Source organism: Hypomesus nipponensis, chromosome 6 (genome assembly GCF_054491055.1).
Source record: "Hypomesus nipponensis isolate SF chromosome 6, ASM5449105v1, whole genome shotgun sequence".
NCBI lineage: Eukaryota > Metazoa > Chordata > Actinopteri > Osmeriformes > Osmeridae > Hypomesus > Hypomesus nipponensis.
In genome coordinates this window covers 15,075,211-15,093,319 of record NC_140366.1, presented here as the reverse complement: position 1 = coordinate 15,093,319, position 18,109 = coordinate 15,075,211, and the positions used below count along the sequence as shown (strand labels likewise).

Genomic DNA, 18,109 nt, shown 5'->3' with positions numbered 1-18,109 from the left:
CAAACACTGTCATTGCACTGTCACTCAAAGTAACTTACAAGACCATGTCAACTGATATATGCGACGTCACTGAAGTGCAAAGGAACTGTAATTCTACCTACTTGAGAATGTCGATGACTGAGACAGGCTGATAGCTTATAGCTTTGTCAAAACTCGGTCTGGGCTTTAAAAGAACGTTCTTCAGAGCCCCTCCTCGATCTTCAGTGCGCGTTATGTTGCTATGGAGATGAGGTTTGCCGGCTGAAACAAAGTAAGAGGTTGCGCTTTGAAACAAAGTAGCCTACCAAGGAAGATATCCTTTTGAAACTCCAGAATTGTATCGATCGTTTTCATCACGTATTATGTGTGGCTCCTCCACACTAATAAAAAGGAGATCACAACCTATTTCTTCGTTTCAAGATTTTGAAGAAGGTAATGGTGGTAGTCTCGATAACAGAATAGTAGAGCTACTGTAAAGTTCTAACATTGTTTTGATGTAGAGACTTGTTTTTTTTCAAACTACATTTAATATCAAGTGAAAGTAATGCATACAGTACAGTAGTTTTTAGCCAGTCGCAATTGTTAATTGACTAAATTGGTTCGTTCCTGAAACACAGAAGCCTTGATTTCTTTCAATCTAATTTATTAATTTAGCCAAACAAACGCATTTACCGTGTCGTCCTGTACGGGAAAAGAGTACAGGATGAAGAGTCGAGTTGCAGAGGGTCGTCTGCAGGTGCTTCAGATCTACAAACTGCTACAGCACGTCCATGATGGAGACAAATCCCGGATAGAGACGATGGTGAGCATGGGGGTGGACCAGCTTATCAACCTGACTGAACCCAAGCAGGGCACTGGTGTTCTCCATCTGGCTTCAGAGGCCAACAACACAGACATGGTCAGCTTCCTGCTGTCCCTGGGCGCCCATCCCAACATCCAGGACACGAGGGGTCGCACCCCTGTGATGCTCGCCGCAGAGCTGGGCCACATCGACATGGTGACCCTGCTGGCCGAAAGCAACGCTGACATGAGCCTGGTGGACTCGGAGGGGAAAGGTGAGGGGGAGGACTGCACAGGCTGTGGAGCAGGGTTAGTAACAGACACTGATACTCTGTGTAGAAGGGAGTCAGATAGCATAGAGCAGTGGTCTTCAACCCTGGTCCTCAGGGCCCTCCTGACATAGAGCACAGTACCCCATGTCTTCCATTGTATGTGATTATGGGACTGACACAAAGTGTGTTCTGTTTTTTCTTCAGTCAGATAAAGGGTTTGTGTTGAATGCCTGACTTGTGGCTGACTCATCAAAATGCATGATCCTCTCTGTTTAGAAATTGATGAGCTCAGTATCCCTGGTTACTCAAATTGCGTGGGATCCAACCAATGGCACCGCTATAAAGCTCCTTTAAACCAATTATCATAATTGCCTCAATCGCAGTCCAACCCGGACAGGCTTCCATTACAGTAAATGACACGGCAAGGCTCTTTAGAGGGGGAAGAGAGGGGATAGGGAGGGGAGAGGCAGCAACAATGGCCACATCTAATTACAGATCAGACCCAGAAGTTGATCCTCTCCTGCAAAGCCTCTTGGGTAATCTGAGCCTGTGGATCTGGCTGGGCTCGCTGGTCTGGTCTGATCCCTTCCTCTTTCTCTCCCTGTCTTCCTGCCCCTCCTGGCTGTGTTTCCAGGCATGCTCTTCTACTGTATGGTCTCCACCAAGCGCCATACGCGCTGCATGCAGGTGGGCCTGAAAGGCAATGCTGATGTCAACAACGTGTCGCTGGCCGGGGCGCCAGTTTTCCTGCTGGCGTGTGAGCAGGCCCCAGAATGTGCCACTATGTGTCTCAGGATGCTGGAGAGTGGTGCTGACCCCAACGCGACCAATGAGGTTAGAAGAGGGGTGGGGTGGTGATGGGTGGGGTGCGGTGGGGTGGGGTGGGGTGGGGTGGGGGGGGATGGGGGTGGGAGGGGAGGGGAGGGGGTTGGATGCTTGAGTCTGAAGTCCTCTCTTCAAGTCTCTTCGCAGTGTTTGGTGTCATTTCAATGTCAGTAACGTACGTGCACATGACAATAAACCTGAACGTGTTCAAAAAGAGTCTGACTTGTTCAAACAGAGATCAGCATCTCCTTAAAGGTCCACTTGTTCTAGTTCTGATGTTCTCCATTCAAGTATCCGTCGAAACATATTGTGAAAGCGCAGCGTCTCTCTGTCTCCAGGCAACGGGCCGCACAGCCCTGATGGAGGCCTCCAGAGCAGGGTGCCTCCAGCTGGTGAGAGCCATCCTGCAGAGGGGAGGGAACCCCAACGCCCTGGACAAGAAGAACTTCCATGCCACACACCTCGCAGCCATGGGAGGCTTCTTCGATGTGGGTCACAGTGAGCGTGTGGCTGTAAAAGAATGAGGCAGTCTGGTGGTGTTTACTGCTGCTGATGACTCATGTTTAGAGCTCAGTGTCCAGTGAGTTCATCTGTTCGTTTATAGCCGTTGCAGGAACGTTCCCCAGGGACGGTGTGGTGCAGAGACAGTTACTGGCAATAAAGTTATTTGTGAGTCAAGGAATGCTGACTGTACTTCCTGTGCAGGTGATCCAGATTCTGTCTGCGTATGGAGCAGATATGGGAGTGATGACCCTGGAGGGCAGTACTGCTCTGCACTACGCGGCCTACGGTGGCTTCACTGACTGCTGCCGGTTCCTGGCTCAGAGAGGTACAAGGGAGGCTGTTAGTGACAGAGCTATCTACACAGCCATAACCCTCACAGTCCTATCCTTTAAATCCATAATTGTAACATCCATAACCTTAACATTGCCCTCACAGCCATAACCCACACAGCCAAACTCTAATTACACTCCTTCAGACGATAAACCTCTGGGGATGGGTATAGCTCAGTGGAAAAGCATTAAACGGCAGATCTATAAATCAGGTCCAAATCCCCCCTGTCCTCATTTAGGATCAGCTAAATTAATACCTTACATTGCATAACTCTTACAACTGAGCTTGGTTTATAAAGTGTGAGCCTCCGAAGTAGATTGTCACCTGTGCTTTTCCGTCCATGTGTCTCCAGGTTGTAACTCCAAGCTGAAGGACCAGGAGGGCTTGTTGCCGCGCCAGGTTGCCAAGGACAATGGCCACAGAGCGGCCACAAAGGAGCTGAAGAAGGCCGAGAGGTTACAAGGGAAATACTCCAAGCCTGGCGTGTCCAATCCGAACCCTCCCTGGGCCCTGACCCTCCACGATTGGTCCTACGAGAACGAGACCGTCCTTCGCAACGCCTTCGCGGAGGAGTCAGGGGGAACCGATTCAGTTTCTGGGGAGACGTTCATCTCCGTGCTGCAGGGCCACCACGCGCCGGCAGAACTCGACGAGCTCCACACCATCCTTGCGGCCCACGACAAGAGGAGAGAAGGCATCATCAGCATCAGCGAGTTCTTCAAAGGCCTCAAGTACCTTCAGAAGCCCTTCGTCATGACCTCCTATGGCCCCAAAAAGAAAAAAGGGGGGAAAGGGGGAGGGAAGAAAGGGAAGAAGAAAGGGAAGATCATCATTCCTCTTCCCATCTGCACTGTCCCCTCGGAGCTCATCCACCGGAGGGACGATGGCGGTCCACCTCACTTCATGATTGAGACCCACCACCTCGCCACCGACCTCAGCCGCTTCGACCGGGACCACCCTCCCAGCCACCCCATTCAGGACGACTCTGCCTGGTACATGGACGAGCCTGACAAGGTCTACATCAACATCAGCTACAGCGTAAAGACCGGAGACCTGGAGTCTCTGGACCTGGCCTTCAGTCAGGGGGTGCCTGTGGACGTGAAGGACCGCTTCTACAAGACCCCACTCATGACCGCATGCTCCAGCGGCAACTACGACGTGGCTCACTACCTTCTCAGCCAGGGGTAAGATATCCCGGGATAGATCTCAGCCAGGGGTAAGATATCCCGGGGTAGATCTCAGCCAGGGGTAAGATATCCCGGGGGAAAAGATCTCAGCCAGGGGTAGATATCCCGGGGTAGATCTCAGCCAGGGGTAAGATATCCCGGGGTAGATCTCAGCCAGGCGTAAGATATCTTGGGGTAGATTTCAGCCCGGGGTAAGACCTCCTGGGGTAAAATCAGCTGGTGTTAGACCTCTAGGAGTAAGACCTTCGAGGGTAAGACTTCCAGCTGGGGTCAGACTGTGCATCTGCTAAATTACGTTTCTACCTCCCCCCTCCCCCCCCCCCCCCCAGGGCTGATGTGAACGCCTGCGACCAGTTCCGCTGGACGCCTCTTCACCATGCCTGCCACGCCGGCCAGCTGGACGTGGTGGAGCTGCTGCTGGAACGAGGCGCCTCGGTGGACGCCCCGGCGCTGAACGGAGCCACGCCCCTCATGAGGGCCATCGAGAGCTGCAGGCTCTGCTGCGTGGACTTCCTCATCAAGGCTGGGGCCGACGTTGCTGCGGAGAACAAGAAAGGTGACGTCAGCGTCGCCAACGAAAACGTGATCATCCATTTGATCTTGCCTCTTCAGATTTCTCTGTTGTTTGTGTCATGTTTGGGATATTTCTTGATTTGCTGTCGCAGATTTTTGGCTGTGTTTTGAGTCCTGATTTTTCGTTACAGAACAAAATTGCCTGGCCATAGCTCGTGCCTATGCAGACATCCGGATTGTGGACTTGATTAAGGCTAAGATTGATACTCTGCCCAAACCCAAAGAGAACAAGAAAGCCAAGACTGCAAAACAACCACAACAGAAACCCAAACCAGCTACCACTACAGAAAAGGTACCAGCTGCACACAAATGGGGGCTGGAATCGGCTTCAAGCTGCTAATAGTGGATCAATGTTTTCTGTTTGAAACACACACTGCTAAACACACATTCCTCTTTGCTCTTGAAGTCCTATCAACATGAAACACAAGCTGCTGTTACTCTACCCAGGCGACTTGTAAGCAAATTAGCTTAGCCGTGTTGAGTTACGCAAGGACAAGCTTGCTGTGGGGATCTTAGTGACCACAGACACAGTAACTGGAGACAAGCGCACATTCCAGTCTCTAGTCACGGGACACAGAGAGCTAATTGTTGATGTTACTTCTCTGTGGCTTTCACAGACCTTCCTGGAGCGTCCAGTCAGATTACAACTGGGTCTCATTTCGGAGGCTAGACCTCATATTAAACGTGTATATGATGACAAAACACTAGTAAATAGTCATTCCTGTATACTATAGACTAGATTTGAACATCTTTGATTTGGTGTTGCCTGAATTGAAGGGGTCGCTGCCCTTGGTGACCCTTGTTGCTATGGTTACCCCCTCCAGAGCGCTGAAACGCTGAGCTCAGTGCCGTCCCACAAGCTGGCAAAGAACGAAGCCTCCATGAAGGAAACCGTTGTCATGCACAGCTCCCAGATCACCCAGGGGAAACTAGGCAAAGTGGACATCAGCTTTTTGCCCAAAACGGTACGGCCTTTCTCAGCCCTAACTCCTGACCTATCCTTTACATCAGAAAGGTCCTGTAGATGTGGAAGACTTTACTTTATTCATGTTGAAGTTGTGAATATGGATACAAGTCAGCTACAAATCTGTGATTTAAGAGGAAAAGTAAAATCCATATAAGAACAAACCTTTTTCTGATTTCATCCTGCGCTTGTGTGTCTGTTTGTTGCATGGTTTTCCACTGTAACACTGATCTGATCCTTGATCACCTGCTGTATTTATTTGTATGTGACTTATGGTGAAAGCGTCAGCTGGATGGGTTAAAGCTCCAGTTCAAACGGCTGCCTCCGTCCTCCAGGTGAGGGGCAAGCAGCTCACCAGCAGCCAGATGCTGGAGAAGAAGGAGAGGAGGAGGGAGAGGTTCTCCTACGAGGTGGACTTTGAGGACTTCCTCATGCCCTTCAGCATGAACATCCAGAAGAAATCTCTGGAGCTGTCTGAGGTCACCAACTAGAGGAGCCAATCAAGAGCAGTGCATCTGCAGCTGGTCTCTGTCTTCTGACTGGTCCCTGCTCTGTAGTGGACCATGCTGGAGATAAGTCCTAAGACAGACACGTGCAGATGGGCATCAGTAGTGTAGGAGATGGCCTACTTACCAACAACATGCCATGAAGGAAAGATGTTTAGTTTTTAAAGCAATTTTACACAGTGCACTAGTGCCATGTGATCACAGGCTCTTGTGTTTGTACTCTATAGCATATTCAGTGATTAAATGGATCTGTGCATTTTCTACCCAGCTGTCCTCCATTGCTTTATCACGTAAAACTGATGTGTACCTAATGTCAGGATGTGTTTGTATTTCAAGTATGTAGAATGAGGGCTAAAGTATACAGCACATGTCCTGTCCTGGGCCTTGCCTGTTTCTCTCTCTCTCTCTCTCTCTCTCTCTCTCTCTCTCTCTCTCTCTCTCGCTCTCTCTCTCGCTCTCTCGCTCTCTCTCTCGCTCTCTCGCTCTCTCTCTTGCTCTCTCTCTCTCTCTCTCTCTCTCTCTCTCTCTCTCTCTCTCTCTCTCTCTCTCTCTCTCTCTCTCTCTCTCTCTGTTCTTTTTGTCTCTCCCTTTTTCTCCCTCCCTCCCCCTTTCTCTCTTTCTTCCTCCCTCTCTTCCTCTCTCCACCCCCTTCTCTCTTCCTCCCTCCCTTCCACCCCCCCTCCCTTTCTCTCTGCAGTTGCAGAAGGTTTCATGATGTGGGAGGATCAGAGCTAGCGGCAGGTAGTTGGCGCGTGTCACGTCTCCTTTCTCCCTCACCGTCTGTCCGACACGCTGTGCCACAGCCCTCGCTCTGCAGGTAACAGGACAAGCTAGCACATACACACACACACACACACACACACACACACACACAGTCTTTAAAACCTCCTTGTGTCCTTGTAAATCATGGCACACATGGTTGGTTCTGTGATGGTTTCAGTTCATTGGTTGTGTGCTAGTTTCATTTTACTGGTCTGTCACACTGTAACACGAAGAGTGCGCACGCACTCTACGACACAGTCTGCTATTTTCTGATGAGAAATGTGTGTGTTCTACAGACAAGCCAGCAGGGGGTGCTGTTTGTCACAACTTCATCAGAGACAGGAGTGCTCTCCTCGCTGGAGGTCTGTTCTCCCTGAGTCTAATGTGAAAGCTGAACAACCACTAGAACAAAAAAGCTGCATGAACAGGAACTTGTCTCATAGCTCACAATGTGGCAAGATGGCGGCCTTGTATGTGCCCCTTGTTTTCATGGCCATTATGGCTGTTCTGGTATCAATTCAACAAATTCTAAATCTGAATAGAAACTGTCTCTGTGAATACTCAGGATAAAGAAATCTTATTGATCTAAAAAAAAAAATGTTCTCCAAATAACAACCCTCCCAGATTTTAATTGTTTCATCTAGTTTGCCTTTTGGCAGTGGAGTCCAGTAACTGTGCAGGGCATTAGCATCACATGATCAGAGATTACCATCCGGCTGATGGATTTTCTCTCGCCTGCCTGTGTGTTAAATATGTTAGCCCGTCTTGAGCCCTGCTCTCTCATGATCGGCTGGTATAATAAGATTCCTGTGTATTCAAGGTCCATGGGGTGCAGTTGCATAATCAAATGAAAGGAGAGAGAGAAAAAACAACATGGAGGTTTGGTATACAGGCCGTACTCTGTCCGCTGTGAATTAGGACAGGACCCTTCATGACACAGACACAGCTAGGAGACAGAGAGGGAGAGGGGGGAGAGGGGGAGGGGGGCGATGTAGACGAGGGAGATTAGAAAGAAGGGAGAGAAGAAGAAAACCCAGTGGTGACATTCATGTCTGAGTGTGAGTGTAATGAGATGGAGAGCAGTGCAGGGTGGGAGGAGATGGAGAGAGCAAGACAGATGGAGAGAGAGAGAGGATAAGGAGAGAGTGGAATGAGAGAAAGTGAGAGAGAAGAGAGAGTGCAAAAGCGGGGGTCGCTATGACTCAGAGATGGGGAGGGGGGGAGGGAGGGGGCGGTGTGGGCGGAGAGAAGGGCTTTTCCACCATAATAAACGCTGTGCAGGTTAGAGACAGTAACGCAGGCCACAGGCTGACTGGCGGTCACAGTCTGACGCAGTGAAACCGTGTGTGCGTGGCTGCGTGCGGGGGTTGTGTTTCTGAGTGTGTGTGCCTGTGTTTGTGTACTGTACATCCATTCCCTCTGGTATCAGTCTTTGTGTGTGTGGGGGAGTATGGAAATGAGCATGTAAATGTGCCTATGAGAGCTAAAGGATGACATTTAACACAAGCACATCACTACACTTCTTTCTGCTTTGTAATCAGCATTTCTTATTCATGTGTGGATGAGTCTAAAGGCTTCACCAACAGCTGGATACACATGGCTGTGCAGTAAGGATGAACATGACTGATAGAGTAAATGAATGAGGAAGTGAACTCAATGTGCGTTCTGGAGGGAGCGTGTGGATGTGGTGGATGAGTCCTAGCTGGGTAAGGGGGAGGAGTCCTTGTTGCAGGGGGAGGAGCCTGAGAGCCAGGGAGGAGCCTGTTGGATAGGGGGGGGGGTGACAGGTACATGTGACAGGTCACCAACCGTCTGAGAGGGTTAAAGATCTCTCACTGAATCCGTCTCCCTTCCGAGTTTTTACTTGTAAAAACTTGTTTTTACTTTAGGTTAGTTTAGGTGAAGCCCTCTGTGAAATTGCTTGTAAAAAGGCCAATACAATTGCAATTTGATTTGACAGGTAGATCTTCTGTGGATTTACATGGAGACTGCCAGGCATGCTCGTATGATGTGATTAGCAGATAGCTGTTAGCTGTGTGATATAATATCAACAGAAAAACAAGGGTGTGTGTGTGTGTGTGTGTGTGTACTTGAGTGTGTGTGTGTCCCATGCCTCTGATAAACAGTGCTACGGTGCGATGGTACTGCCTGTGCTAGGATGTCTGGGGTCAGTTTCTCTGTGTTCCGGCAGGACTGCAGTGTTTCAGCCTCCTGGCAACTCTGCCTACTCAGCAGAAACTTGACTTCCCAGAACCCACTGGGACAGCCACAGCCTGGCACAGGGCCGTTAACCCCAGCCAGCCTCAACAGCCAGCCTCTCTTTCCATCTCTCTCTCTCTCTCTCTCTCTCTCTCTCTCTCTCTCTCTCTCTCTCTCTCTCTCTCTCTCTCTCTCTCTCTCTCTCTCTCTCTCTCTCTCTCTCTCTCTCTCTCTATCTCTCTCTCTCCCTCTCCCCCTCTATCTCTCTCTCTCTCCTTCTCTCTCCCTCCATCTCTTTGGTGCAGTTTCACATCTCTCTGCTCTAGTCAGAGGACCCAGACTGCTGAGGGCTGCTGGGCCACCCTGGAGGGACACACATATCAGAACACACACATACACACGGATACACTACCAGAACACACACTCAACCAAGAACACACACAAACACACACACACACACACACACAGAGAAATAGAGGACACCAGCACTCAAACATATACAGCAGGGCTCTCATTTCTCATGCTCTCACGCAACACTTTGTATTTCTCACCCATTTCAACCATTTCTCATGTGGAGAAATCAAATGATGGATAACTTGTCCCCGCTATATACAATTAAAAGTCGAGGCACAGGCATACTGAGATTAGGGTTGTCTCGAATTATACAGAGTAAAAAGCCAATCAGAAAACATCACCATCACTATATGCACACATTACTTTAAAATGACGTTCTTTAATAGAGCAATAGCTATGTGTTAACATAATCTTTTCTGGTTATTAAAAGTCAAGTTTGTAAGTTCACCGGAAGTTGTAAACCTGGACTATTTCTCTCTGGAAATACGTGTCGTTGTAGTGTGCATATAGCCAAGTAGAAAGCCCTGCAAGAGTATTCACAAACAGACAAGGTCAGCTACAGCCTGAAGTTTATGAACTGTACCATTTACTGTTTATGTACACCCTAAATTATCATTGTTAAACACATTATAAACACAACAGTACTATGCATAAAACACTGGATGAATGTCTTGACTGTAAGAATTCTGCAGTTGGTGTAAAAACATTTAGTTTGTTTACATTGTTATGGTTCTGGTTCTATCTTACTTATTCTAAAAAGGGTCCAGAAGACCTTAGGGGTGGAAATAGCTCAGTGGTTTGAGCATTTTGACTGTAGGTGACAAGGTCGTGGTTCAAAACTTTCCCTGGACTGTACGTTTCTTGAGATGAAAGCTAAATTGATACAGTCTTATGATATCTGACCCCCATTTATCGTCTGTCACCACGAGAAGGGTAGATGTGTCTCTCGGTCAAAATGTAGACATGCAGTAGTTCATCTCAGTCCAGCCGCTGTTACTCTGCATTTTCATTTGGCTCCATCCGTCCCCTCGTGCTCCAAACTGTCATAATAACTCACTGCCCCTAGACGGAGGGAGGGTGGAGAGAGGGAGGTAGGGAGGGAAGGAAAGAGGGAGCAAGGGTGGGCGGGCGAGAAATGGAGGAAAGCAGGGTGGGAGGGAGGGAGAGTTGTTTAAAAAACGATTTTAATTTTGGCATAATCCTCTTCATGAAAGTCATGAAATATGAATATTGTGAATGTCATGTAAGTGTTCGTCAACAGGCCAGTCTAATACGCTCATGAATAATGGATGTTGTAGAGATGAGGGAGAGGGACGAATGGACAGGTGCTACATGAGGGGCTCATTTCTGTTGAAAGAAAAAGATCAGGTGATCAAATGCAGATGTATGTCTTTCATCAACCCTGTCTGAGAGTAGCTCTTCAGATTCAATTTTTCATATTTATACAATCATTTCTGGAGCACTATCTAGTTAACTATATTCCTGATGGTGATCCTCATCAAGTACTAATCAATGATGCTAACCAATTTTTTTAAATAAATTACAAATATATTTTCAACCTTTCGAAACTTTTTGTAATACATATTTTTCAAACCTTCAAATCATTTTTTAGAAATCATTCTTTAGAAAAAAAGCCAACCTTTCAAAACTTTTTTTATACAGTAAAGGAGGGGGGAGAAGGAGAGGGGAGAGGAGAACAGACAAGCCTAAAACAGAGTTAAGTAAAGCAGAGCAGAATACAATAGATAATAGTACAGTTTGGTAGAGTCCTCATCAAGTACTAATCAATGATGCAAACCTATTAAAAAAAACACAAATATTTTTTCAACCTTTCTAAACTTTTTGTAGAAAATATTTTTTAAACCTTTAGAATTATTTTCTTCAAAACATTGCATTTAGGCATGGTACTGGGACAGTGGGGGGGAAAGTTAGTTACGAGCCCTAGATGTTATGAAGCATGGGAGGGAGGAGAGGGTGAGATGGGATAAAGAGAGAGGGGGAGAGCGATAAGAAGGATGGGAGCTCAACAGAGAGGCTGAGCTGTGAAGTTTCTGAGGGAGGTGAAGTCCCTGTAAAGACAGTGATGGAGAGGAGGGGGGAAGAGAGAGGGGAATTTTGGTACGAGGGTGTGAAGGGAGGAGAGAGGACGTTCCTTGAAGCTGGGTACTGCAGAGCTAGACTGGTTTAGCCAGATTTGTCCTATGCTGCTGCAACACTGAATCGGTCAGGGCTGAGTGATCCAGGAACAGAAAGAAATAGAGAGAGGGAGGGAAAGAGAGAGAAGGAGGGAGAAAGGTAGACAAAAAGGAGAGGGGAGAGAGACAAAGACAAACAGATAGAGAGAGGCCCCTCAGTTGGGGTACAGGGGTTCTGTTTCACTGCAGTACAGTTGCTCTGCTCCACCTCTCTCTCTTCCTTTCTCTCTCCCCTCTCCCCACCACTCTGTATTTCCTTCTGGTATGTTCTCTTGTTTTCACAGCCTGGCAATGTTCCTTAAGGTCAGGCACTCATCTGTCCTAACTAAGAGGGGTGAATTAAAAGTTTTATTAGAGAGTATGACAAATGCATTATACAGCACAGGTATTGTCCTGTACATCCGGCATGGACCCATCTCATTGACATTTATGCAGGTAAACTTTAAAAAAAAAGGAAACCCCTATAAAATGTATGATGCCACAACTTTGCTTTGTCTTACATGACCAACACTGACCATTGATCTTACTTCTCGTCACCTTCATATTAGTCGGGCAGCATCATCTGTAAACATTTGTCTCTCAAATTGTTTATTAGCCAAGATAGTGACAGTACATTTTGTGTTATTTATGAATGCCAACAATGAGGTGGCAAAAAGGCAGAGGCTAGCTTTTCTGGATGTGTGGCGTATCTCAATTGGATTGTTCCAGGGGAAAAGAGAGAGAGGGGAAGAGAGAAATGGGAGGAGAGAGAGGAAGAGCAAAGGGGAAATGCAGGGAGAGAGGGGGGGGGGGAGCGGGAGAAACAGGAAGCCAGACCAAACATGGGCGCAGGTGACGCAGAGAGGATACCCTGTTTCCATAGCAACGTACAGGTGCAGGCACACTGGCAGTTCAGTTTGGGAAGATATATGCACATGTAATGTTGTATAAAACACACACACACATAACCACACACACACATGCAGGGGGCCACAAATTACACATGTGCACACACACACACACACACTAGACTTGTAGGGCCTGTCATCAGTAAGAGCAGACTTGCTTTACCAATCAGATCGCTGACCTCCATAACCCGGCAAGACTAGGTAACACCGGGCATAAAATACCTCCTGGGGGAAAACACAACATACTGACAAGGATGGGGGAGGCAGGGGGAAGCAGAGGGAGTCTCTACACTGTACCAAAGCTAGCTACACACAGTATGTGTGTGTGTGAGATACCTTGCTGGTCCTATATATTGCCGACTAGGTATTGAGTTGACGATGTGGTTTAAAAAACGTATATGTGTAGAATGGTCAGGCACATATCCAGATAATGAACAATCACTAACAGCTTCTGTCCACGATTTTGATAGTGAACTCATTGTTCCCATGAGTTCATCTGAGCATGTGCAACATTATCTTGCAGCATAACATCACTCAGCTGCTCCACAGTTTTTCATCCCCTGATACAAATTAACTGGAAAACACACATGCATGCACACACGCAAACACACACACACATACACATACAGTACAGACACATATACACATGCAAAGTACATGCACACAAGCACATATGGAGACTAAGATTACACACATTTGTGTGAACAGTAATGTGCCACTTGCTTTAAGCTAGCCAGAAGGGACATTGCATTCTGGGCCAGTGCACTTCAGAACTCATCACTGCTCTACCCTACTCTGCTCTATACTACTCTGCTCTTTACTGCTCTGCTCTATACTGCTCTACTCTGCTCTATACTACTCTGCTCTATACTGCTCTACTCTGCTCTATACTACTCTGCTCTGTACTGCTCTACTCTGCTCTATACTACTCTGCTCTGTACTGCTCTACTCTGCTCTATACTACTCTGCTCTATACTGCTCTACTCTGCTCTATACTACTCAAATCTATACTGCTCTACTCTGCTCTATACTACTCTGCTCTGTACTGCTCTACTCTGCTCTATACTACTCAAATCTATACTGCTCTACTCTGCTTTATACTACTCTACTCTATACTGCTCTGCTGTAGTCTACTCTACTCTATACTGCTCTGCTCTAGTCTAGTCTACTCTGCTCTAATATACTTCCATCCCCTCTGCCCTGCTCTACCCAGAGTGACAATGAACTGCGGTATTTACACCTTCATGTGTATTTGTTTTCCCTGCCCTGCCTCTACTCAAACATGGTTACAGTACATAGTGTATTTACATCACCTGTCATCTTTCATAGCTCTCCTCCATCACCAGGGCCGGGCTTGGGGCTGTGGGGGCCTCTGGGCTTGGGGCTGTGGGGGCCTCTGGGCTAGGGCTGTGGGGGCCTCTGGGCTTGGGTAAATTTTCAGGCCCTACCAACTCTAGGCCAACATGACTTTGAATAGAAAAAAATGATACATTTGAGCTATATGTATTTAGAGCTGCACGACTATATAAATTAAGAATAAAATAGAGATCAAGATTCTGAACAAACAACTAAACAAAAGAACATAATTTATGTTAATTGCTGAAGTCTATTTAAAATGTTTAATCTGAATTATTACCTTGATCTGGGTGAATATTCGATTCTGATTGGCCATTCAGCCAAGTAGTTCCAGCAAAACTGTTAAATGTTCTAAATTATTGAGGGACAATGACATGGCCAGATAGCTGGCTAGTCTTGATGTTAAACATACTGTCAAATTATAATTACTGTTTGGAGAATATGTCAACTTTGATGCGATCATCTCACATCCATTTGCTGTTCAATTCGCTACACAGGCTGCGGCCGTACTGTAGCCTAGTAGCCTACTAGTAGGCTATATGGCCGATACCTTGTTCGTGAAATCTTGATATTGATTTGGGGACAATGACATTGCTTGTTAGCTAGCTAGTCTTCTTGTCAAACATATTGTCAAATTATATTTACTGTTTGTCAACTGTACACAAAGTTCTTGTCTATGAATCTTGCTAGCATAACTTAGCTTTCTGGCTAATAGCTCAGTCCTCCGCTGCACGTAAACGGGCGGGGCCGCTTACAGGACGGGTCCATGGGCTGTCGCCCAGTCAAGCCCAATGGTAAGTCCGGCCCTGTGAAGAAGTGATGGACCATCACTCCTCCCTCCCTGCATCCCTCTCTCCTGCCCTCCACTGTCTTTTACAACAGGGATAACTCCCTCAGCATAAAGACAACACAACAACCAGAGCACACTGGTGAAGACATTGTAAGGGAATTGGTGAGTTGAAAGAATACACGATTTGTAAGAACATTTGTTTTCCCGACTCTACACCCAGAAATGCAATTAAGACCTGTCATGTATTTAGAGTGTGTGTTGATGGTTATTTTATTATTATTTTAGACTTGGTAATATTTGCACCCCATTTCTGGACAGCCATACGATATGTCTCTGGTTGTTTCATTGTCTCCATATTCTTCCCTCTGACTTCTTCTCTCCATCCTTCATCCTTCCTGTCTGTCACTTCTCTAATCTCCCTCATCAGTCTCTGTCTGTCCTGATACCCCACAGGCTCTGGAGGAGGAGAAGCACGAGCAGGAATGTGTGAGCAGGAATGTGTGAGCCGTGGACAGGAAGGAGAGGAGGAAGAAGCAGAGAAGGGAGGGGAGAGGAGGAGTGGGGAGAAGAGGAACAGGAGGATGTGGGAGAGGAGGAGGAGGATGGAGAGGAGGAGGCCTAAGAAGTGTAGTGGCACAGATTAGTAATAAATCAGTACATCTATGGACAGCAGCTATCCTCACCACTGGACACAAGACTTGCACTTATCAATGTCGCCACTGAGGCGCAATCTATCAATATCTCAATTATCCGATTGAATTTCACTCATTATCACATATTACTCTTTCTAGTGAGGGCTAGGACTGATATTCTTCCTGTCTGGTGTGGACCATATGACTCCCAATGTCTCATATAACCCCTTCAGCAATAATATTTATGTATTTTTATTATTAGAGAACCATCTAAATTACTGAGATTTAGATCACTGTTGTTGCTGAACCAAACAAGCCCTTTACAGAAGGATGGTCTAACAATTTACAATGTCGTGACAAGTGAGATATTCTAAAGGGGGGGGTTTTGCTGTGGTGACTAACATCTGAAATAAGAGCTCTCTTATGGTAGCCACGGTAACGGACGGACGGCTGTAGATATTGGGTGGAATGTGCTGAGTCACAGAAGCAATCCATGGCTGCTGCAACACCCTCCCCCACGCTCCGTGCATCTCCCCTCCCTCCCTCCCTCCCCCGCCTCCTCACATCACTCTCTTTCTCCCTTTCACACACCTTAATACTCTCCCACCATCAGTGACTTTGATCTCTCCCTAAATATCCATCTTTTTCTCTTTCTCTACATTTCTTCATTTCCATCCCTCCTTCAGTCTCTCAGTCCATGCTCTCTAATCAGGTTCTCCGCTCTTAAAGACCTTCATCTTTCTCCCTTTGCGCTCTCCTCCTCTCCCTCAGTCCCCCTCTCTATCTATAGTTTAATTAGGAGTTAAATCTGCTTCTCTTGGGGGGGTCAGAGGGCAGAAGCTAGGCTGCTGCAGAGTTGATAGTGCTGCTGCTAATCTGCTCCACAGCTAGCTGTTCCTGCTCTCTGAACACCAGAAAATCACCAGTAAGACTCTATTGCCTCCTCCAATCACCCCCCCCCCCCTCACCCATCCACCTACCCACACACACACACCAAAAGATTTGAGAGTTGTTTGCCAAAAGAACAACTTCAAAGGACTGCTTTTAGAAAAGTTTTACATTCTCTTTTTACATGTGCTTATGTTACATGTTACATTCTCTTTCATCTCCTGGAAAGGGAGGAATATGACAGACTGAGAAGAGAGGACTGCTTAGCATGCTGGACTCTATGACAGTATGTTATTGTTCCACCTTTTTGTTCCTGTCAGTCATTAGTCTGGTTTAATCCCATTTAAAAACTCCTCTCCAGAATTTGGTTTCACATCCTAACGACTCTACATGCGTTATTTCTACATGTATCATTTGTCACTCAATTAATCAATTAAATACGTAGTTGAACATCCCTGACCCGCAGTTTCTACCTTCTATACTGTGCACAATACTGCAGTAAACAGTATTCGTTCATTAATTTATGGTTCAGTGGTTACTTGGGTAGCAGTGTACTGTTTGCCAATTATCCATTCTGATACTTCATCCATAAAGACAGCATCCTCTCTGCCTCTTTCCCCCCAAACATAGCTCTCTCTCTCTCTCTCTGCCTCTCCCCCAACACAGCTCTCTTTCTCTCCCCCCCCCCAACACAGCACCCCTTCTCTCCCTTCATCTGCTTCTCCCTAAACACAGCCCATTCACTGCCTCTGCCTGCCTCTCCCTTAACATAGCCCCTTCACTGCCTCTGTCTGCCTCTCCCTTAACATAGCCCCTTCACTGCCTCTGTCTGCCTCTTTCTTCCCACTCACAGCAGGCTCTCCTCACCAAATTGATTTTTCATGTAAAGTTATCATTATCATTAATTTAAGAGACAGGTTTGCTTCAGAGCGATTGAAAACACATTTGTTAGACTGCCAAACAGAGGTGGTGCTGAAACTGTGCTGACAAAGCCTTCAGAGGTCTGGGAGAACTCTCATTAAAATACATCAGCTATTCATTCTCCACATTCCTTTTGATTTCTCCAATGTATCCAATATCCAAACCTGCTGCAGCCTAACAGAGAAATATCATGATTGCATATCTGTTTGAATTCATAAATCTATGCAGTTATGTAAAGAAGAGGATGGTGTGTGTATGCATGTGTGTGCGTACACGTCTGTGTGGTGTGCACATGTGTGGAAGCTACAGTACTGCCTTGGAGGTTAAAAGTTGGTGAAAGTTAGAATGGTTTCAGCCCCATAAGATATTGCTACAATGAGAGGTCATCCCTGCTCTTGCCCCCTGATAGAAACAGAGAGTTGACTTCCTCAGTGCACACGTCACATCCAAACGCAAAGCAACTACTAGAACTTTTTACTGATGCAACAGGATATCCATCTACCTCAGGTCCACTCCAAGCTGCTTTCAGCTGAAAATGATGTTCAGTACAAGCCTAAGGAATTCAAACAGATTATAGATAGAGCTAAGGGTCTCAGACATGATTTGAAACAATTGTTGTACTGACTATGCTACAGAATATATTAAAACAAAACTGCATTATCATCCGATATCGGTTCTGTTGCCGGGGTCTACACAGAAACTTAATTTAAGTTTGGGTCTATTAAATATAAGGGGATTTCAATAGCCTTGTATTGGTTGTATTGCTACCCAGTAATTTCTACAAAAGAATACAATGCATACTTTTCTGGTGCAATTATTGCACCAGAATATCAATACAATCTACATCAAGTACAAATATAGGCATAATTAATCTGGCTATCGCTAACTAGTCAGCCACAAGTGAGACTTTATGTACGTAAACATTCATGTTCACCGGCATCATGTCTCGTCTGCCCATAGTTGACCAACAACTTTTCAAGTACACTTTTCAAGTACTCAAATACGACAAGTCATTATGACATGGCATTGTTTGTCTACAAATACAGTATATAATGAGTTTTTTTGTGTGTGTGTTTACTTACAAGATGTTACCGTGTCCATATGTTGCCCATTACCAAGCTTGCAGAAGTGCCCCCATTTGACGGATGGATCTACCTATGAAAAGCTGCTGACGTCAAAAGCGTCCGCCATCTTTGATGAGGGCA

At 46.5% G+C, this 18,109-nt stretch overlaps 1 protein-coding gene and 1 long non-coding RNA gene across 4 annotated transcripts; one reads left to right on the top strand and one right to left on the bottom strand.

Moving 5' to 3' along the window:
• The first annotated feature begins 117 nt into the window (after positions 1–117).
• On the top strand, positions 118–6,191 carry ankef1a (ankyrin repeat and EF-hand domain containing 1a). Of its 3 annotated transcripts, none has more exons than XM_084700159.1 (10): positions 118–411; positions 675–1,034; positions 1,666–1,865; positions 2,195–2,344; positions 2,562–2,685; positions 3,043–3,874; positions 4,207–4,433; positions 4,582–4,742; positions 5,275–5,415; positions 5,697–5,836. In XM_084700159.1, the coding sequence occupies exons 1-10, from the start codon at positions 342–344 to the stop codon at positions 5,751–5,753; spliced, it is 2,322 nt and encodes a 773-aa protein (XP_084556285.1). In that variant the 5' UTR covers positions 118–341; the 3' UTR covers positions 5,754–5,836. The 3 variants fall into 3 exon arrangements, with proteins under 3 accessions (XP_084556285.1, XP_084556283.1, XP_084556284.1); XM_084700157.1 differs by having other exon boundaries at positions 121–411; positions 5,750–6,191; XM_084700158.1 differs by having other exon boundaries at positions 122–411; positions 634–1,034; positions 5,750–6,191.
• Positions 6,192–9,445: 3,254 nt separating this feature from the next.
• On the bottom strand, positions 9,446–18,053 carry LOC146287247 (uncharacterized). Its single transcript, XR_014758508.1, has 3 exons — positions 17,987–18,053; positions 13,631–13,784; positions 9,446–10,297 (listed from the first exon to the last, which is right to left on the bottom strand). It is a non-coding gene; the product is annotated as an uncharacterized LOC146287247 (long non-coding RNA).
• Positions 18,054–18,109: the final 56 nt, after the last annotated feature.

Excerpts from the sequence above, each read along its gene's own strand:
- ankef1a (XM_084700157.1), top strand. The coding sequence starts at position 342 with ATGTGTGGCTCCTCCACACTAATAAAAAGGAGATCACAACCTATTTCT. Across the intron at positions 2,345-2,561 it reads CCATGGGAGGCTTCTTCGAT|GTGATCCAGATTCTGTCTGC; the intron begins GTGGGTCACAGT and ends CTTCCTGTGCAG. Across the intron at positions 4,434-4,581 it reads TGCTGCGGAGAACAAGAAAG|AACAAAATTGCCTGGCCATA; the intron begins GTGACGTCAGCG and ends TTTTCGTTACAG.